The 23,691-nt window shown below is 36.5% G+C and overlaps 1 protein-coding gene across 1 annotated transcript in view; it reads right to left on the reverse strand.

Annotated features, from left to right (window-relative positions):
• The window catches only part of mbo (Nuclear pore complex protein Nup88), a 387,396-nt gene that overhangs the window by 168,540 nt on the left and 195,165 nt on the right, over positions 1 to 23,691 (reverse strand). The window contains exon 2 of the mRNA XM_072525528.1: positions 1,678 to 1,847. Within this exon, the coding sequence (XP_072381629.1) occupies positions 1,678 to 1,847 (170 nt within the window). The remainder of the gene's footprint in view (positions 1 to 1,677; positions 1,848 to 23,691) is intronic.

The raw sequence follows: 23,691 nt of genomic DNA on the forward strand, positions 1-23,691 counted from the left end.
ATGTGTCCAAGGTATGCAGTCTTGCGTACTTTTATCGTTCTCAACAATTTTTTGTCTCGACCCATCCTTCTCAGCACTTCCTTATTGGTGACCCTGGCAGTCCATGGGATTCTCAACATTCTCCGGTATATCCAAAGTTTAAAAGCTTCAATCTTTTTAATTATTTGCGCTTTTAGTGTCCATGTTTCTACCCCGTACAATAGTTGCGACCAGACATAACATTCAACAAACCTCAGTCTCAGCGCAATATTCAGATTTTTGTCACAGAACAATTGTTTGAATTTTAAGAACGCTGCCCTTGCCATTTCTATTCGTACCCGGATCTCTTGGTCTGGATCTCTTGGTCCAGATATCCTATAACGATATTATAGACTTAAATAAATTGCACACTGCTACGATGAATTATTTAGTGCAACTAACAGCTCAAAAAAAGACAAGTTGTAGTCACAGTGACGCCACACGAAAGTGACAATGCGCTTTCATTCCTAGAACGCATGAACTATGCGCCTTTATCCCCAGACTATCAAATATTTACTTGCAATTTTCTACTGACCTAACGCTTATATTCCCTGACGGAAGGTATTGATCTGAGCGTTTATAGTACTCCTAACATTCAGCATTAAAATCTCGATTTTCGTAAAAGTTGACATTGCGCCTTTCTTCCCTGCACCCTTCATTTGGAAAACGAGGTCCAGGAAGAAGAAGCACATCTTGGTTAAAGAACCTGAGAATCTGGTCTGGAATACAACATCTGTCCAGCTTTTGCGCGCTGCTGCAGAAAAGATAAAGATTGCCATGATGATCGCCAACATTCGTAACGGATAGGCACATCAAGAAGAAGAAAAATCATTTAAATGGGTAAAATTGAAGGTCGGAGAGGACCAGGTAGCAAAGAACACTCATGATACAGAGACATAAGAAACCGGTGCGACATACCTGATATCAATACAATAATAAAAAGGGCAGAAGAAGGATCCTTACGCAAAATTCAACATAAACGCCTACGGCCACCAGAAGAAGAAGTCTTTGACACAGAGGGTTCAAACTGGACCTCTTCGTTCATCAATGACTTGCTGTCGCTTCTTGTCTCAGTTATATATACTTACGGCACTTCCAGAATATGTATATTTAGCAACCTTCTCTTAAATGCCCTAAATTTGTTCTAATATCATAAGGACGTTAACCTGAAACTCGTGATCTACTTAGATATCTTGTATGGCAAGATATAACTCCTACAGTTTCTTTTCCTAGAGTTTAGTTCTGTTTAATGTTATGCCAAACCCCACAAACACACACCGAAAACCGTAAAATTTGATTTAAAATAAATTTGATATTTAATATTTAACATTGTAAGTTCTCTTTTAGACTAGAATTGTCGCAATGGTATCATCTGACAATTGCCATATTCATGTCACCCGTTATCTGTTCACTCATCAACTGTCATTACCAATGTTATGAAGAACAGGTGCCATCACTGGACTTATAATCAATAAACAACAATATTAGCTGCTTAGGATATAATTCTACGTTTAAAGTGTATATATTAAAACTTAAAATGCTAGATTTGTCTTTCATGAACCTTATATTAACTTATTTTTTTTCCTTTTAATAAAATATTTGTAATCTCACACTATTTTATTATTATTTTTTTAACTTTATGTAAATCTAATAACTTACTTGCAATAAACAACTTCTTTGTTGTTTTGAAATGATCCAAAGGGCGGGCATCTTGACGGCAGTTCTAGCACCAAGATACCAGAAGATCCACTTATTGCCAACAAGGATCCAGTTTGGTTGACTGTCACACACTCTGGTGTAAAAAGAGGCGGATGTAGTGGCAGCAGTTTCTGAAACAAAAAAATATATTAACTAAGAGATTCTACAAGCTACGTTTTAATTTCCTGCTCTCTTGTGTTTACATACTTCATATTCTAACTTCTAAGTACCGATTCGAAGTATGTTTCAATCAATTTGTCGTCTTCTTTCTAGTATTGGTCGTTGTAATTAAATCATTCCTGTTCCGAGGCATAATCCTGATTATATGAGCTTGATGGGTTTAAAGTCTATCAGTAGTGAGCTAACCTAGCTCTAGACTCCCTCCTCCTTTATACGGACTTGGGACCATCGAACTACTCAATCCATCCAAAAAAACCGGAAGAGGAGTTTCTTTTAACATTGCTCTATGTATTCACTGTAGTCTCCCTTATCAGTAAATACATGTATACGACCCTCTATGTTCGGAGACAAATTCCCAGTGGTAGGAAATTGTTGTTGGTTTTACTTTGACCATAGCGTTATAAGTTAGGTAAGTAAAACTTCAATTTGGAATACTTATTTCCGTCTCTCGGTAATTACATTTCGCCATCTCTTCTCCAATCTCTTTTCGCGTATATCAATACCGTTCCAGAGCCAACTCGTTTCGGGTAGCTTGTTAATTTTAAATCTATTTTTACTGCGCTTAATGCCGAAAAAGCCTCGCGGCAACGAAAAATAGCTATTAGTTAACGGAAAACGTCGAGATAATGGTCTTCTTTGACTTCTTAGATGGATTTTTTAATATAATAATTCCAATAATTTATAAGCGGGCGGCCATTACGTGGCCCTTCCCATCCCTTCCCATACCCGCCTGCTCCCCGATTTAAATTAGACATTCGGGGCAATAACGGGGATTAGTTTTTTGCCTTATTTTTTATGCATCAATATGCGACGGTGTGCGGTTTTTTCCTTAATTGGGCCGTTTATCAATTTTCGTAATAAATATTTTCCGGGAAAATGGCTTCGAGCCAAGGAAAACAATTTATATCTACCGTTTAGATCGCCTAATATTTTTAATAAACGGTTTCCTTAACAATATTTTTATTTTATCTATAAACAGATTTATAATTTTCTTGGAAAACACTTGGAAAAATATCGTTTTATTTACGCTCAAAGTAAAAATCACTAAGAAAACAAAATAGATGTTTCTTCTCTGTGGAAGGATACAATTATTATTTGATACTTCATCATGTATTAATTACCGCCAATTACGCGGTTTTGGAATCGTCACATGCCAATTCTCCGTGTTGAAATTATACAAAAGAATTCTGCATTTTTCTCTGCATTTTCCTTTTTTTCTACCATCTGTTATTACTCTCGCCTGCTTGCTTTCTGCCAATATACAGTAAATTGGTTGTGTGTTCTGCTATCAGCGGCGATTCATGTTTCTTTGTGAATCATTGTCTTTTAGTCAAACTAGTACCTAAATCATAGTTCCCATATCTATTTAGAGCCCAGCGATGGGACTGGAACGCCATTACAGGCGTTTATTAAGAAGTTGACTGCCCATGTATAAACGAAAAAAATTGCCCCAAACGCCAAGTACTTAATAACTACAAATATGCTTTTCCAAAATGATTACTCTATATTTGAATTAAACAAATTTCAGAATAGTGAAAATTAAAAAGAAAAAAAAAAAAAAAAAAACATTAGCGGGCGTATGCGCCCACCCGGGCAAACGCGGCATATTTATGCCAGTGTTCCAAGCGGTCGTATTATTCGAGTTTGAACTTGTCAAGTAGACAAGTGCCAGTCCAGCTTTGACTGTTATTTGATGTGCGTGTTGTGCAACAATGAGTAATCGAAGCAGAAAAATTGGCAGACATGGATCTTTAGAAATCCACTGTCGTAGTTCAGTATATTTCGTATTTTTTATTATTTCAGGTGACGATTCTGACCCCTTTAGTTCACTTGATTCCGATCTTGACCACACGTTTTTGCCAACCATTGATGAAGCAATAGTTCAGATTTCTCGGCCATAGAAACATTTCCAGGGATATTTTCTTAGAAAATAGGCTTGTCCAAACCCAAAGCAAATAACAAACGCAAATTGCAACCAACTAAAACTATTTCAAAGAAATTGAGTACGAGGAATGATTTGGATCACTCTTGTCCGATAATGCTTTACAGAAAGAAATAGAAGGTGCTGACGCTACAGCCAGCATTCCATTTGATTCTATAGAAACAAACGCAAATAGGTTATCAAAAGATTTGGAACGGGAACGGAACAATATTTCACCTAAACAATTAAAAAGATTCTTTGATATCGAAACCTTAGCTGAAACCCAACTAGCAAGTACTGACGATGTACAGGAAAATGAGGTTGAAGCTAATCAAAATGTTCTAGAACACACGAATTTGAACACTGCAGAAGGTGTATTATGTGGCAATTACACCGCAATACTTATAAATGATTTGTGGCCCTACAAGTATTTTCGTACTTTCGCTGATAATAAAATTATTGACGAGATTTTAAATCAAACAAACTTACATTTCTTTCTAGTTACCCCATCCAGTCCCTTCATTCATTCACTCAATTCACTTACTTACGACCCAGCTCTCCAACCAAACCAAGAGAGGCCGTCGCAAACGTTTCGGTTTGTATGCTTACCCTACCTTCAGCCCAGTAATTGCTCAGTTCCCACTTTCAACCCCCTATGTGATACACAATGTGGTAGGCAAATTATTCCGCTACATAGTAGCTTACATGGGCCTGGTAAAAATACCTTCTTGGAGAAGCAGTTGAGCAATGACGACCTATATAAGAATGTTATTATACCAAAAACCATGCCCCGAAATAGATTTCAGCTGCTTCTTAGAATGTAGCACTCAGAATCAGAACGTTTATTAAAGGTGCAACCATTAGCAAAAAGACCTTGTCAAACTTCAAAAGGTTGATACACCAGGTTGTGTATAGATGACTCTATCGTTCCATTTCAAGAACGATTGATATTCAAACAATATATTTACCACAAAACGCATAAATACATACTTTTGGCGTATAACTTTTTAATGGCGCTGTTATTCAATATTTACCCGAATATAAATTTTAAACAGGATTTGAAAGATAAAGATTCTGGAGTAAAAATCGATGGTGAACTAATTGATACTTTTCGATACGCTGACGATGTAACGCTTCTGTCACATTGTGTGATAGTATCCATGACCTTCAAGAGTAGATGGATTGCAACCGCCAGCCACACGACAATGCTTTCCTGCAGATAGATCAGCAAAACATTGAGGGAGTTACCTAATTTACATCTTTGGGATGCAATATCACAGAATAACTGGACCCAAATAAAGAGATCAAGTGTAGAATTAAAGCAACTGGCATTGTCAAATAATGATCACATGTTATATTTGGTCTGTTTTGTTATATGGCGCCGATACCTGACTCTGAAGACTAATACGACTAATAGCATCGAAGTGTTGGAGATGTGGTTGCATAGAATAATGCTCCGAATACTTTGGGCAGCTATGCAAACCCAAGAAGCAGTAGGCCTCCAGTAAAATTTTCCACCGATTTCTATCTTGAGCTTCTTGCATCCAAATTTAAAATTTTAAACGGAGATAATATATTTAAAGAAAAGAAGAAAAACCTTTATTCACAAATTACTTTTACACTGTTTAGCATCATATAAATACAGTTAATAGAACATAACAAAAATTAATAAGGTACTCCACGAAGCAAACAAAAGTTTTTTTTACATAACATTCATATAATAAAATCTCTGAAGTGGGCTGTTTGGCATTCTTCTTTGGTAATTGATCGTTGATCAGTTCGAAGACATGTGACGTAATAATTTGTGCCCTTAATGATATAATTCTACAACAGAAACCAATAACTAGCAAGTTTTTATTTCAAAACTTCTCCTTGTTCCACTAGGAAAAGTTGGAGGTACACGTCTATGCAGTCCATTCGGGAGAGAGACGCGACTCAGCGTTATTAGGCATTCAATTAAAAATTAGCTCTTTTTGCTATCTCGGTGATGTCAATTTGTATTTTCCTCGTTCTTTTAAATGAGAAAACAAATAATCTGACCTTATGAAATATTAAAGACTGTTCGGTTAATTTTTCCATCTGGAAAAGCTAATTTTAATAATTTATTTTCGACGTCAAACGCAAAAGGGAGAATTTGTTTCTTAAGCTGGAATTGTACGATACTTTTGGTGTTTTTATATTCAATTTTTTATCCGAAATTTTATGAGAGAACTGTACCCAAATTATTAAAAAATAAAGCGTTTATCGAGATCAAATATAATAAAGAATTACTCATTTTAAGACGATGTCATAAATCTGTTAGTAAAAGATAAGCATTAAACATTGGCAGAACAAAATCCGAACAATTTAGCAGATAAAGTTGCGTCAATGCTCAAACATGTTTGCTAAGATATGTTGCCGATACATTCGTCATTTGGCCCCACGGCAAGTATTCTTTTATATCTTTTCAAACCCATATGAATTGTAAACATCCTATTATATGGTACATGATGGAGACGGAAACGATTCACACTTACCATTCCTTGACGAAATCATAAGGAAAAATCAATCCAAGCTTTCCGTTAGTCGGATTAGCGAAAACGTACCCAGGCCACTAACTACTTGTATATCAACTCCCAATACCCACCTTCACAAATCAATTGTCATTAAAACCCTCGACTCCAGATCAATACGCCTTTAAGGTGATTCAAGTATATCCGCTGAACTTACGTCTTTAAACAAAGCCCTCATCCAAAATGGTCACCGCCAAAAGCATATCAATAGGTATCCACAGGTATCAATCTCCCGCTCAATCTGAATTCAAATAAAAAGACCGTCATCATACGAAAGCTTTTGATTCAGCTTGATTCCTACACCAACATCACCTCCAAACGGGTTACAAAATTGATTTTGAAAATTACGCAACTACAGCCTACAGGTTTCCATAAACCAAGAATTATGCGAGAAGCCATTGGGATCGAAAAATACCCGACTTCTCTCAATACAAGAGATGACGGTTCTCGGATGCCTTTCACATGGGGATCTCTACTCAATCATAATAAAACATCGTCCGCTGCATCGTCCTCCGTACCAAAGTAAATCCATTGGTGCAGTAAACAGTGAACAAAGTGATATGAAGGCTCAGTAGATTGGGACCACCAAAGCACTGATAAAGACTTCAGAGGAGAAGTCTAAGGTTAGATGTACACAAGTTTGTCCCGGTTCAACTCGGATACTAGGTGAGTTTAATATTAATTATTTTTCTAATAATATTAATCTTAGCTTTAAGTTTATTATACACTATGATGTAGATCTATGGAATACATTCATCATTTCAGAAACATATGACTTAAAAAACTGTTAAAACACGTCAATTTTAATTTTTGAATGTTTTTTTTTTAAATATCCACTGTAGAATTTCTCCTAAATTTGAACACAGGTATTACATATAAGTATAAAACATATTCTTGTAATGGCCCTTTGCAAATAGTAATTAATTTCAAAATGTAACCTCTCGCAATATATATTCAAACTATCCAGTTTCGGTGCATAATTCTCTTCCGTAAACCGTAGGCGTAGTTCCTGTTTAAAGGGATTATTAGAAAAATACAGTTTTCATTTGATATATATATATATATATATATATATATATATATATATATATATATATATATATATATGTATATATATATATATATTTAGATTAACAATATTACATAAATTCATATTAAACTCAACAGGCTTTCGGGTTGAACCGCATTAATTATCGCTGCGCCGAGCTTTCGGCATCTCCTTTGATGTCTTCTTCAGGGCAGTCCTCGGAGCCCCCAGACAACCTATGACAGAAGATCATGAGAATGGACAGAAGAGTCACAGAGAATGGGACTGAGAAACAGCTCTATATATATATATATATATATATATATATATATATATATATATCTAGAGCTGTCTCTCATTGCCATTCTCTGTGACTCTCTGTCCATTCTCATGATCTTCTGTCATAGGTTGTTGCCTCTTCTACGTTTCTTGCTGTCATTGCTTCAACAATATCGTCACGCCAACTTCTTCGGGGATGTCCTCTCTTTCTTTTCTCAGAGGGACTCTATGCTAATATTTTGCTAAGTGTCCGAACCATGTCCACTGCCTTCTTAATCTCCTCATCTATATTACAATCTAACTTCATTTCTCGTACCTGCTAGTTTTTGACCCTTTTTAGTTTTGATCTATCACAACACCTTCTTAAATAGTTCATTTCTGTTGTTACAAGTTTGTTTTTATTAGCTTTGGCAACATCCCAAAACTCCGAACCGTATAGTGCAACACTTTGTACAATACTTCTATAGATATGAATTTTTGTTTTTTTTTATTGACGTTTGGCAGGGAAAATAGTATAAAGCTCGTGTAAGTGCTCTACCATTATTCACGATTGCCTTTTCTTATTGACAATTACCCCCAAATAATTGCAGTTTAGATTAAATAACACCAAGCTCAATACATAACCAGCTACTACGTGGTTAATACTATAATTAATGTACTAGCTACATCTATCTATCTATATAAGGATTTTTACAGCTGTCGCCGCCTTCCTTCTTTCAGCCAACGTCTCCAGTCCTTTCTGTTTTGCGTTTCTCCATCTCTAAGGTCTCGTCTTTCCATGGCCTCGTCCACTTCATCCCTTCATGATCTTCGGGGTGTTATTTGATACCACCTTGTATCATTTGTTCTTCTCACATGTCCATACCAAACTAAACGTTATTCTTCGATGTAGCTGAGTATGTCTTGTTCTACTGCCATTCTTAGTTTTATCTCCTCATTTCTGATGCGATCCATTTTTGTCACTCTGCAGCTTCTTCTCATGAACTCCATTTCAGTTGCAGTGATTTTGGACCTGTTTCGTTTATTTATTACCCAATTCTCTGCTACATAGGTCATTATACTGCGTACCAAGGTGTTCTCTTCTTTGTATTTCTGGTAATCTGTCTATCCCACAGTACCCCGTTCATTTGTTTAATACATGTTCTTGTCTGTGCTAATCTGCTGGTTATCTCTTGCTCGGTGGTTCCATTTTTTGAGAGTATGAATCCTAAATATTTGAATTTGTCAGTGCCGTTAATTTCCCTATTATCGTCCATTTCTCACTGGTTCTTGCTCTGTCTTCTTCGTGTGTCTGACATACGAAGATTTTTGAAAAACCAATAATAAAAACCACTGGATTGTCTTGACAAAAACTAATGGCGATAGAATAAAATTAAGAATAATAATGTCATGAATGTGTTTAGAATAATTAAGTGTTGTGATGTAAAGTAATTTTTGTATTTTAAACATAGAAATAGGTTTTTTATATTGAACAAAGATGACAGACTGTGATACATTTTATCAACATTACATAACATAATTGATGATACAACCTCATTAAGTTTCTCCCCGATGAAGGACATAACCAATGTCCGAAAGCTTGGAATAAAAATTTACAAGAGTACACGTTCCATTTTTTATTGCCGCAAACCCAATATTTAATGTTTACTTCCTTACGTTGTCAGCAAATACTTCTGGTTCATTATATATATATATATATATATATATATATATATATATATATATATATATATATATATATTCTTTAACCATAGTCTTTAACCAGTCTCTTATACTGATGACAAGTCTTCTTAAAAGTCTCTGATGATGAATCAGAGACTTGTAAGAAGATTCTGTGCCATTGTTTGTGCCAACTACATTGTTTTCTGAATATATAGACCGTGGTCCGAAAGTATTTCCTCCCGATTTTTTGTCAGCAGCTTCGGCAGACATTACCCGAAAACGACGTGGCAAAGACGAGTTGTTTTCCGGGCGGCGCAGCGGCTGAGAACTAACTGTAGATGCTTGATGCTTGTCGAAGATGTACGGTATTTAGATTCCTCGCCCGCACTAATGAATCTGGCGGTTAGCCGAATCGGTAATCGAATTTTCGGTGGATCTGAGGAAAGGTCTTACATTTTGTAACACTGAGACACACATAAAGTATGTATTCTAGATTACAATAAGTTTTATTCTTCCAACGTACACTAAACCTGTTACAAAATACATTGTACATTTTTGTAGAAGACAACGTATCTCTTCAGTCTACGGTTGATCTTGGGCTTTCTTTCTTTTTCCTTGATTTAAGTTCACATTTTTCTAATACTTTGCCAATTCGACCCGTTATGTTTTTAATATATGGTAAGCAAAATTTGCAGTGCTTTCCTCTCTGTAATCCGTCTGTTCTACACCTTTTGCACTGTAGCCAGTTGGCTTATTGTACATCTTTCATTAACGTAGAAGTCTACGGGACTTCGACAGATCGGCCATATATAAGATCTCCGCCAACAACCGATAGATCTTTTATTTTGCCTTGGTATATCCAGAGCTCTTGGCCTTGGTATATCCAGACCTCTTGTATCCAAACTAAATCGATCTTTCTTATATAAACAGTAAGTTTCGCTAAAGCTGTTTTACTGTGCTGAATGTTCGTCTGTAGGACCCTGACTATGGTCGTTAAGACCTATTTGGAAGAGAGACAGAGTTTCCAAAAAAAAAAAGACTGCTAGTAACGACATAATTTGACAATGAATATTGATGAGAAGAATATCAAGAAAAAGTATACTGGACATAACGAGAACATAAGAAGGGTATGTAATGTAGAAGACATAAATATATAGGATGGTTAAAAAACAGCACGAGAAAAATCACCAAATGGCCGAAGAAGTGGTGGAAGAGCAAGGAAGAGATGGTGTGATAATTTAAACTCAGAAAAGTCACTCATTTATGAGTGCTGCTATAGGCCATCTCGATCTGATAGGCATCAGTTATGTTTTAAAGTAAAAATCTTATTGCTGACTTTTCTTTTAGTATTAGTAACCAGATATTGGTGACCAGCATGTCATCGTGCAAGGAAGGGTAGAGGGAAGAAAAAACTTGGGAAGGAAGAAGAAATCTTGGCTGAGGAAATTCAGAGATTAGACTAACCTCAGTGTTGAACAGATATTTCACGTTGCAAAAGATAGTGAAGCGTTTAAAGAAGTGATCGCCAATCTTCGTTAGAAGACGGCACAATAAGAAGAAGAACCAGATATTGCTAAATTATATTGATGTTTGCTACACATTTTTCTTAATTTAGTAAGATTATTGCTTCTTGTTTTTTTTTCTCTTTGCTATCTGTTTCTTTTATAACTATTTTGCATATTTCCATTGGACTCTGTGCTTATTATCCCAGGCATGTTTGCATATCTGGGATCTGTAAAAGTCTCTGTTTTTAATTAATGATACATGTTCATTTATTAGATAGCAAAAAACAAAAAATTAACTGGGAACATTTCTCACAAGAGTGTGTAAAATGGCTGTGCCTGGATCTCGATAGCTGTTGGTCGCGGTTCACCTCAGATGTGTTATAATAATGCTCAAAGCAAAGTGGGCCGGGCTGGCGAATCGCATTCACTTCATTGTAAATGATTTGGTCGTTGATGGTTCAAACCCAGGCCAGAAAACAAAAAGGCTAACCTAGTAGTGTCAAATTCAAATAGGTCTGCTACTTACACTATAATACGCATGTATATCGGACCAACCTATGGATGAGCAGTACCAGAATATAGATATAAATCCTTCATAATTTAATCCTGTTAAAGACTTAAAGAACTCGTCTCGAAAGCTGGTGAAGTAGACGTTTCCGCTTTTAAAGTTATCAGGTAAATATATAAAGTTAGTGTGTAAATTTATATAACCATGTACTATTGGAATATAAACAAAACAATTTACGAACGCCCATGAATTTAACGTTCGCATATACACCCTTTCGTTCCGCAATCGCCATAAATTCACTGAAGACATTTCTATAGTGTTCACCGTGTACAAAACTTTTAACTTCAATTTTATACCATTCGCAAACCTTTTCCGTCTTTCTTCACAGCGACTAGGTAAAGCGAGCGCGAACAAAGACGGAACGAGCGATGACGTACATGGCGCGGTTGTAATCGGCTATAAAGCTATACGTTATCATGTGTATGGTATTTGTAATACTGTACCGGGGTGTTAATTTGCGAAGCCTTATTAAATAGTATATTATGTTTTGGATGTTACCTTGTGGTAGTATAGTTCGAGGAGCTTCAAAAATTTCGGAATTTATTACTCTTCGGCCCCGGTAAATTAATAATTTAATATGGCCGAAGTAAATTTTCTGGCTTATCGGTTGACGGGGTGTTCTGTAATTAAGGATTGTGTTGCTTAATTATTTAGAATTATGTTCGCTCGGTGAAGTACACTAGGGATGCATGGAAAGGGGTTAGTTTCTTCGGTATCGTCGACACCAGACTTCTTCGATCTTTATTTTATACATACTTTATTGGGTGACATAAATCGCACTTTCGTTACGCGTGGATAAACATTCAGCTTAAATTATGAATAAAACTGAGCACTTCTACGTGATATTCTTACAGTGGTTCTTCGTGAAATACATCGTTTGGAAAATTGAGAAAATACTTGCAACTAATATACGATGGTATAATCTTTCGTTTTATTACTTGTTTAAAAATCGGAAGAAAAACCACAATTCAGTTCAAATTTTTTCCTCAGGTCACTTAGTAACTATAGTTTTGAGTTGGTGGCGCTCACAAACTTAATCTAGGATATTTTTTATACCTAGTTGTTTATTATTTAATAGAAATTTGAAAATGCTCAAATCAAGTTGCTGTTCTACCTTGAAGTGGTGATAGGCTTTGAGCCAGACATACTGTTGCCAGAGAATCAAGAGAGTAGCAACACCTTAGTCAAAAGCATGTCAGTTGCGTGTCTAAACAGAGCTGCCACAAAAAGTCTAGTGGAGGTTCCAGATACATAACAGATCTGTTTGAGGATAATCGACAAGAACCGGAAGAAATCGACAGCGAAACGGGGCCAGAGATCATAATAGACGAAATCGAATAAGCAATACGAAACGCAAAAAACGGAAAAACTGTAGGTCCAGACGAAATACCTGCGGAACTACTGAAATGTCTAGACGATGAAACTCTACCTGTACTTCTGGACCTATTTAATGAAGTATATAAAACTGGAAAAATCCCACAGGAATGGTTCGTGTCCACCTTTGTAGCAATACCAAAAACAGTATATGCCAAAGATTGTTCAGACTATAGGACAATATCACTAATAAGATATACCCTAAAAATATTTCTAAAGGTGATTCATGGAAGATTATATAGAAAACTAGAAGATGATATGGATGATACTCAGTTTGGGTTCCGCAAGGGACTGGGAACGAGAGAGGCATTGTTTGCTTTTAATGTCCTCTCTCAAAGATGCTTAGATATGAACCTAGATATTTATTCCTGTTTCATCGACTTCGAGAAGGCATTCGACAGGGTCCGACATGAAAAACTAATAGAAGTACTGAGAAACAAAGATATGGACAGACGAGACTTACGAATCATTATCAATCTGTATTGGAATCAAAAGGCCAATATAAAGATAGAAAAACAAAAGTCCGAAAATATAGATATAAAGAGAGGAATAAGACAGGGCTGTGTTCTGTCACCATTACTGTTTAACGTGTACAGTGAAGCCATATTCCAGGAAGCGATAGCGGATCTGGGTGATGGCATCTCTGTAAACGGAAGAATAGTAAATAACATAAGATTCGCTGATGACACCGTTATAATGGCAGACACCCTGGAATCGCTACAAGAATTGGTAAATAGAATTAACGATTATTGTATTAGATACGGACTAAAAATAAATAAGAGAAAAACTAAATTTATGATTGTCTCAAAAACGCAACATGGAAATGAAAGATTAATGATAGAGCAAACCCAAATAGAAAAAGTAGAGACATATAAATATCTGGGAACCTGGGTTGATGACAAAAATGACCAAAGCAGAGAAATCAAAGTCCGAATTGAAACTGCAAGGCAAGCATTTGTGAAAATGAAGACAATGCTTACCAACAGAGACCTTCAGTTGCATCTCAGATTGAGGGCTCTAAGATGTTACATATTTTCTATCTTACTATACGGAATGGAAGCTTGGACATTGAAGAAATAACACATAAGAAAAATAGAAGCGTTCGAAATGTGGTGTTACAGAAAAATATTAAAAATTCAGTGGGTTCAAAGGATTACCAATGCTGAGGTACTACGACGTCTAAATAAGGAGTTAGAAATTATGAACAGCATAAAAAGAAGAAAACTAGAGTATTTGGGTCACATAACCAGAGGAGAAAAATATGAGCTGCTGAGAATTATTATGCAAGGAAGGATCCAAGGAGGAAGAAGCATAGGAAGAAGACGCATCTCCTGGCTGAAGAACCTTAGAGAATGGTTTAACTGTAGTTCACTACAACTTTTCAGAGCAGCAACCAACAAAGTGACCATAGCCGTTATGATATCCAACCTCGGATAGGAGATGGAACTTTAAGAAGAAGAAGGAGGTTCCAGGCCACACCTTCATTCATATTAGGCCTTATATCTACATTAGGAGCTATGAAGGTACTGACCAAATTTCTTCTAAATGTGCCTATCTTCTAGAGATGTTAGCGACCACATTGACCCATCTTATTCTATTCAAAGCAGCTCGAAATAGATCAGTTGACGTTAGACCAGGCCACTTCCCAAGATTGGCCAGCCAGGATGTACGTCTACGTCCAGGGCCTCTCTTACCCTCAATCTTGCCTTGTAGAATCAACTGTAAAAGTCGGTATTTATTATTACGCATTATGTTGCCGAAGTAAGGCTCCAACTTTCTCCTCCATAGGGGAGGACACTAAAGACGTAACATCTAAGAATTCTTATGCGTGTATTGATACTAAACGATAAGTTGCAGAGAATCTTCCTAAGGCTGTTGAAAGAGCTTCTGGCTTTTTCAATACGAGTTTTTATTTGGTAGATGTGATCCCAAGTATCTTTAATATTGTAGCCCAAATAGCATATTTCCACTCTTTCTAACGGTGTATCGACTATTGCAACTTGGGCGTTTAGGTTGGTGTTCTTACTAATGATCATTATTTTTGTCTTCTTGCAATTTAGTTTTAGGCCGTATTTGTTACATGTTTCTATAACGTTATCCATCATCCTTTGCATCTCCTGCGCACCATCTGCCAGCAGCACATATCGTCTGCATATCTAATATTGTATATAAGTTGGCCATTTACAGCAATCCCATCTTCTAATTCGTCCAAGGCCTCTATAAAGATGTTATCTGAGTATATGTTAAATAATGCAGGTGAAAATATGCAACCCTGTCTAATTCCTTTTTCGACTATGAAGATCTCAGACAGTTCATTTTCTAATCGCACTATTGCTTTTTGTTGGAGATATAAGTTTGAGATTATAAGTCCTGATCCAAATCAATAAACACAAAGAAACGAGAGACTCAAAAACTAACAAAGTCACTTACTAAGAGGATGTCCAGCAAACGAGGAGTTACCAAATCCTAAAATATTGGGGCTTAAATCAAAATAAGATTATTATTTCCATCCTCTTAAAGAAAATACCGACATACTTTTTCGGTATTCACAATGAGGTAAATAAAGAAAGCTCAGAGATATGAGAAAGCAAGATGCCGATACTCGCAAAGACACCGTATTAGGAAACTTCCAACTGCAATTACTTCTAGAAAATCAACTGATACAACACAGTCTGCTAACCGAACTTCTTCTATTAGAAGTACTCCTAATACGAAAACTTTAAAAATAACAGAATTGCCACTGACTCCGCAAAGGATTGTTGTAGTTAATACATAAAATTCATCCATAAAGCTTCATGTGCTCTTCGATATGAATGACATTAATTCGTAGACGGTTATTTTGATCGGTATGTACCGAAAAAAAGTTTCTTTACAAAAAACATTAAAAAGAGGTTTCTTGAAGATTTTCCTAAAGGAATAAGCGAAGTCTGCTGGATCTTCAGATACTACAAACTAGAGAAAGACTGTAAAAAATAAAATACTTAATCTGTGAAACAAGTGGTACACTGGTCAATCCTGAGTTCTCAGTCAGTCTCTCATGGAGAGCAGAATTGAACAGGCTGAACGTAGGTCTGCTATGATTAGTTTTCATCCTACTGCATAAAACTAGCACCATGGAGTTGGTAACAGAGCTTCCAGTGCAGCTTGTTTAATTTTTCACTTAGATTGTAAACAAACGTACGATTTTCTAAGCAGATATGATTTGTCGAAGGGAGTCCATAGAAAGCTGAAACCAACTCATCCGCACAAACCAGAATTGGCAACATCACATTAGAAGGATTTTTTTGACGATGTGGACACAATTGAATAATCCTCCAAAACTCCAAAGAAAATCTTCATTATATTTGAAAACGGGGCCAAGGAAATTGGTCATCAGTTTAAAGTGGATAAGACCAACTACAGGGTGTTTCAAAAAGGTAACACCGTCTGTAGGATAGGTAAAAAACTGAAAAATAATTGGGATTTGCTTAGTAAAAAATTTTTACACCATTCGTTTTCAATATTGTTCTGAAGCTATTTTCTTGTGGCATTTTAAAGTAATTACTATTTAAATGGGAATAAGCCACAATTAAAGGTTAAAGTACGTTTATTGACGTTTTAATTTCCACTTCGGAAATCGTTCTCAAAATACAAACGAACGTTTGTATTCTAGAAAGAGCTCTTGGACTTGTCTGTAATGATAAGGATGTAACTGCTGTTCTCGTCATCCGGTCTCGTAAGTATCCGCCAAATACTTGAAGAAGACGTAATTGTTTGTCTTGCCACATTCCTTACCCTAACTATTGGATCTTGATCAAGTACTTTTAAAATAATATTTTCTTTATTAATTGTTCTTGTTGTTCTTGGTCTATCACAATTTATTTTATTTGGCGTTAAAAGGACGTAGAAACTGTATATTATATCTTAGCGACGTGGTTAAATCTAGAATACTCTCAAAAGCAGGAAAAATTAGGTACATAAAACTATAATTCGCCCCAGAATAACGTATGAAAGCGAGACATAGCGCTGAGCTGGCGTGAAGCAACAAAATGGTATTGCAACGGAAGACACTACTGACTATATTTGGGTCTTTTAGAGACGAGACAACAGGCGAATGGACAAGCCGACATAATCAGGAACTCCAGACACTCTATGGAGGTAAAAACATAGTAATGTACATCAAGGCAAACCGAATAAGTGAGGCTGACATGCACTACGATTGAGTGATGACAGATTCGTCAATACAACATTTTGGAAAAGGTCAGATGGTAGAAAGTCAGTTAGTAGTCCAATAAAAAGGTGGAAAGATACAGTAACAATCGATCTACGCAAAATGGGAGTGTAACAATAACTGAATAAGACCGTTAACAGTGGATTAACACAGTAAACGAGGCCAATACTTATCTAGAGCTGAAGAGACGATGATGATGATCATGACACAATCATCATCATCATCTTGGTGCTACAGCCCTTAGAGGGCCTCGACCTTCTCAAGCTTTCTACGCCATTCTATTCTGTCCCTCGCTTGCATTTTCCAGTTGCCGACTCCGATCTTCTCGGCATCTTGTGTTACCCCGTCCATCCACCTTAGCTTTGGTCTACCCCGTCTTCTCATTCCTACGGGTTGCGCTGTTAGAATCTTTTTTATCATGTTTGACTCAGGGGCCCGGGCTACATGTCCTGCCCACTGCAGGCGGTTTCGCTTAATTATAGTGGTAATATCTTTACCCCCAAACGTATGCTTGTAGATATTCTGCAGTTCAAAGTTATATCTACGCCTCCATACTCCGTTCTCACAGACCGCTCCGAATATCTTGCGTAGCACCTTTCTTTCAAAAATGGATAGAGCGGATTCATCTGTTTTCGTTAGCGTCCATGCCTCTGATCCATATGTGAGAACGGGGACTATCAGTGTTCTATACAGCCTTATACGAGTTTTTTGAGACAGACGTTTGTTAGCTAAGTACTTTGATAGACCATGATAACACCTGTTTGCAATTATTATTCGCCTTTTTATTTCCTCAGATGTGTTATTATTGGGGTTAACCGATGTCCCTAGATATATGAACTCTTTGACTGCTTCGAAGTTTTGGTCATTGATGATTAAATTTGTGTCAACATTTCCAGCTCTTGTGTTTGTGTTAGTCGCCATGAATTTGGTTTTATTTTGATTTATCTGTAACCCCATTCGTTCTGCTGCTGCTACTAGCTCGGTTAGGATTTCCGCAGTTCTCGCCCTAGTTCTTGTTATAATGTCCACGTCGTCTGCATATGCTAGAATTTGGACTGATCTATTAAATATTGTTCCCCTGCTATCTAAATTAGCGTCTCGTACAACTTTTTCTAAGGCGACATTAAAAAGCTGACACGCCAGCGCATCTCCCTGCCTTAACCCCCTATGTATTTGAAATGGGGTTGACGAGTCGTTTTGAATTTTAACTGCTGATAGCATCTTCGCCATTGTCACTTTTATCAAACATATGAGTTTTTTTGGAATTTCCAACTCATTCATAGCATTGTAAAGACTTGGTCTTAAGACACTGTCATATGCCGCTTTAAAATCGACAAAAATATGATACATATCTATGTTAAACTCTTGCGCTTTTTCGAGGATCTGTCGTAGTGTAAAGATCTGGTTAATGGTTGAACGTCCACGCCTGAATCCCGCCTGATATTCTCCTAGAAACATTTCAGTATAAGGCTTTAATCTCTCGTGCAAAATATTTGACAATATCTTGTATGTTGTATTTAGGAGAGTAATTCCGCGGTAATTATTGCATTCCAGTTGGTTTCCCTTTTTGTGTAACGGGCAAATTAAGCCTAAGCTCCATTCTTCAGGCATTTGCTCCTCAGACCAAATTCTACAAACAATTTCTCGCATCACCTTGGTGAGCTGCTCTCCACCGTGCTTAAATAACTCTGCTGGGATGCCATCGCTACCTGGGGACCTATGGTTCCTTAGTTTTTCTATAGATATTTTCACTTCATCTACCGAGGGGGGTTCCACGAGTTCCTCATTTCGATATTCCAGCTCTATATTGTTAGTAGGTTCCCCTTCCAGCAACTCTCGAAAGTGCTCTACCCATCGTAAAAGGATATCCTCTTTGTTGGTAAGTAAGTTACCTTCCTTATCATTACAATAGTTGATTCTTGGTTTGAATTCTTTTCTAATACTATTTATTTGATGATAGAACTTTCTTGTTTCTCCTTGACTCATATGGCTTTCGAGCCGTTCTAATATGTCATTTTCCGAGTCTCGTTTCTTTTTTCGGTGTATGCGTTTTTCCTCTCTCCTTAAGTTTTTGTATCTATCTATTGTTGTTCTAGTTTTTCGTTGTTGCATGGTCCTAAATGCCTCGTTCTTCTCATCTGTTATTTTTTTGCAGTCTTGGTCGAACCAGTCGTTTCTTTCTTGGGTTCGGGATATTCCCAATGTGCTTTCGGCTGCTAATTTCAGAGCCTCCTTGCAGTTGTTCCACATTTCCGTGCTTGATTGGTCGACTGCCCAGGTGTGTTCTAGGGTTTCTTTTATATGTGACTGGAACTGTTTCTCTTTGTTTTCATTTTTTAGCATATGTAAATTATATTTTACTTGTCTAGTGCCCCTTTCCTTCTTGGCATTGGAAATTCTTTGTCGTAACTTGGCCCTTACCATAAAATGGTCTGAGTCAATATTTGCGCCTCTGTAACTTCTTACGTCCATTAGGTTTGTAAAGTGCCTTCTGTCAATTATAACATGGTCAATTTGATTTGTGGTGCGTCCATTTGGTGATATCCAAGTTGCTTTATGGATATTCTTATGATTAAAACATGTACTTCCCACAATTAAATCTTTGGAAGCTGCCATACTAATAAGCCTTAAACCATTGCCATTAGTAACGTCGTGAAGGCTGTGTTTACCAATATAATCTTGGTAGCATATCTCTTTTCCTATCTGGGCGTTCATGTCTCCAATGATTATTTTAATATCGTTTTTGGCACAGTTATCATATGCTCTTTCGAGATCTTCGTAGAATAGATCTTTAATTTCTTCGTCTTTTTCCTCGGTTGGCGCGTGCACGTTGATCAGGCATATGTTGAAAAATTTTCCCTTTATTCGAAGGATGCATAACCGATCATTTATGGCTTTAAAACCAATAATAAAATTTTTGATTTTCTTTGATACTAGGAACGCGGTTCCGAACTCATGTCGGTTCGGGTTGCAGCTGTAATATATATCATGTTCTTTTTTCTGCATAATGCCGGTTCCTTTCCATCTCATCTCTTGAATGGCTGCAATGTCTATTCTATATTTTAGGAGTTGATCTTGCAGCAGCTTCAGTCCCGCTGTCCTATACAGCGTTCTTACATTCCAAGTACTGATCTTTAAATCATTGTCCTTAGTTCGGTGCGTGGGTCGTCGTCTTGAATTCAGTCCGGCTTTTCTATCTCGAGATTTCGTAACAATAGGTTTTTATGGGATGAGGGAGTTAGCCTCATGCCCAACCCCCTTTTCGGAGGACCATTTCTCCCTTCCTCGTCAGCCCTGACCCCACCTTCCACTGGGGTTGGTTACCCAGTCTCCAGTAGGGTTGCTCAGGTTTACCGGGGTTCACCCGTGTGATCCGGATCACACTTCTCGGAGGTGAGGATAGGAATTGAGTATGAATTGAGGAATCATGACACAATAGAGATTTGATATTAGCTCTAAAATACAATGGACTACATGTTACGTATACAGTGATGCTCAATTGTGGGGAGTTAAGAATATTTAACTACTTTGAGATGTGGACAAAAAGATTCTGAAGATTACAAGTGTTACGATAAATATCATGGCCTATAAAACTGTAAATATATTATGACTAATTCTTTTCTGTTCTAGTTATTTCGGCGCTCAGTTGAACAACCAGTTTCAGCCGTCGACCGACTTTTACTAGTAAATTCGAAAGACCAGTCCTTCGTTCTCGTCTATTCGATGGGATCCCGTTCTAATGGGGAAGATCATCGACTCATTGCCAGACCCTTCTAGATAACGGCACTTTATATAAATGGGACATTTTGTTTGGAGGACAGTGAGTTTCTGAAGATCGCGCCGCGTTTTAAATTGTAACGCACGTATTATAATAAATTATATAATTATTAAGCGTAAAAGAAATTAGTACAAATAAAGACTTTAAATAAACTTTTAAGTGTTATAAGTGTAGAACCTTGAATAATAAATAAAAACAATGAATCAGATTAATAAAAACATTACACAAGCATTGAAAGTTGAAAGGATAATAAAATAAAGAAAAGTGTTATATCTCCGACATAGAATGCGCGAAAAAAAATACATCTTGCAGCTCATAATTCAAAGCAAAACAGAGGGCCGAAGTGGTGTGGGAAGAAGACGAATATCTTGACTGAAAAATCTAAGACCTGGTATAGTTGTATCTTTAAACAACTTTTACTGAAATTAATGTCTCCTGCTTACTATTTTCTATAAATTAAGTTTTGCTGTAATAATTTGTAGAAGAAAGTTAATATTTCACCAGTATTTTACTAAGAGTAAAAGCGAACTTTTACCGAATTAAAAAATATTCAAATAATGATTCCCTAACGACAAAATATTCTTTCTCCAAATAATCTTCTGAGGCACATCCCCCGAGAAGCGGGAACCGCCTCTGGGGAGGCAGTTCGAGACCTTTTTTCACCCTAAAGAATATATTAATTGAACAACTGTACATTTTTTCTCTCCTAATGTAACGACACGGTTTTTACACTTTTTAATGTTAATCTTTCGTAATAAGTTAAAGAACGAACGTCTGCTATCTTTTTCTAATACCTGGACGATCATTAATTAGAGTTGGAACGAACGATGTACAACGGTTATATAACACCGTTCATTAAAATATGTATACAATTGTATATACAATAATAAAAACTGATACTGAAAAATTTGTATTTAGAGTCCGTTTCCTATATTGAAAAGCACTAAAGTAAGATGAATCTGTCAATCAAATTACCAATGGCAGAGACAAATATATTTTCTAAATTAAAATTAATCAATCGTAACTGATTATTGACAAAAACAACAGTAATCTTGGGTCAAAATTGTGGAGGGCCTTTTTAGTAAATAAACTACAGTCCGTTCACAAATTGTTGAGAGCACGAAATGTGCCTCAAAGTCATAAAACGGTCGTAAAATTTGTATCATCATAGGCGTTTTTGAGGTGTTTATTCATTAAAATTAATTATATTAATAAAAATAAGAATTTAACCATTAACAATTTTGTAAATAAGAATACCTTATCACTTTGGATATTTCAATACTAATCTTTGCGTTTAATCACTTTACTAGAAAACCTGGAATTCATATCCGAAGGTACTATTCGTTGCAAGATAATTAGGATGGAATTCCCCAGATTTTTAATAATATAATGGGTATAAAGAAGCCAACTTTGGCCACGTGCCTCGTCTGTTCAGTTTATATTCGAAACTTAACTTGAAAGGGTGAAATTATTACGAACAAAAACAATTTTTTTGTTTAGTACGTTTTTGATCGCATGTAATTTACGGCTTGTCGGTGTTTCCGCGTCTACGGCAGTAATTAGCGTCTCGAATATTTCTTTTGCGAATTATATGCAGTGCGTGAGTGATTTTTTATTCCATATACCTACGAACATATACGTACCTTTCGCTCGTTTTGTTGAATTGTTTGTGATGACTTCATCATCAATATCATCAAGTTTTACACCGGTACTGTTGCGTACAGTCAGTAAGTCTGTCTATTCACCAAGAGAGAAGACTATTGTCCTGAATGTTCACGATGCTCTGGTTTCTCAGAATCCCACAAACACTGTTCGCAACATAGTCGAAAGTTGTGCCAACATGACTAGCGTAGGGGAATCAACTATATATAGGTTCCTATCAGAAAGAAAAAAACACGGTATAGCTAACCCAAACACAAACGAACACTTAAAGAGAGGGAAAAAGCCTATTGAAATTTATAAATTTGCCAAAAATGGTATTCGAAGGAAAATTCATGGATTTTTTTTTCAAAAAAGAAATACCAAACCTAAACAAAATTTTACAAGAAGTTAGAGACGACCCGGATTTGCCTCATATCGGACGAACTAAATTGTGGCAAGTTTTAAAAGAATTAAATTTCCGGTGGAAAAAATCAGACCGAAAATTACTTTTGATTGACCAGGAGGAGATAATATGTTTGAGAAGAAATTATCTAAGATCCATACGAAAATTCCGGGCTGAAGGAAGGCCAATCTTCTACCAGGATGAAACGTGGGTAAACTCAGGTCATACTCTCAAAAAAAATTGGTCAGATAAAAATATATTAAGCTCCAGGCAAGCCTTTATGGAAGGTTGGTCAACTGGTATCTCCCCACCTTCTGGTAAAGGCAGTAGATTAATAATTTCTCAAATTGGCAGTTAAAAAGGATTTGTTAAGCATAGTTTGTTGGAAATTCAGTCCAAAAGCACAAAAGACTATCACGAGGGAATATGACAGCTGATGTTTTCGAAGAGTATTTTGAGCAGATGATTGAACACATACCACCAAATTCAATTATAGTATTAGATAATGCACCTTATCATTCACGACTAGTAGAAACACTTCCAACGACTGCGTGGAAGAAACAGGATATTATTGACTGGCTGCGGAATAAGTATCTGCCTTACGAAGATGGAATGGTAAAATCAGAACTTTTAAAAATTGCCCGGCAACACAAATCTAAGTTCAAGAAATACGTAGTTGACAAAATGGCGGAAAGGCGAAACATCACAGTCCTTAGACTTCCACCCTACCACTGCGAAATAAATCCAATTGAACTCATTTGGGCACAAATGAAAAGTTAAGTTGCTAGAAAAAATACGTCATATAAAATACAAGCTGTACGTGAATTGTTATACGAGTCTTTACAACATATTATTACAGAACAAAACTGGAAAGA

This window comes from Diabrotica undecimpunctata, chromosome 3, assembly GCF_040954645.1.
Source record: "Diabrotica undecimpunctata isolate CICGRU chromosome 3, icDiaUnde3, whole genome shotgun sequence".
Classification (NCBI taxonomy): Eukaryota; Metazoa; Arthropoda; class Insecta; order Coleoptera; family Chrysomelidae; genus Diabrotica; species Diabrotica undecimpunctata.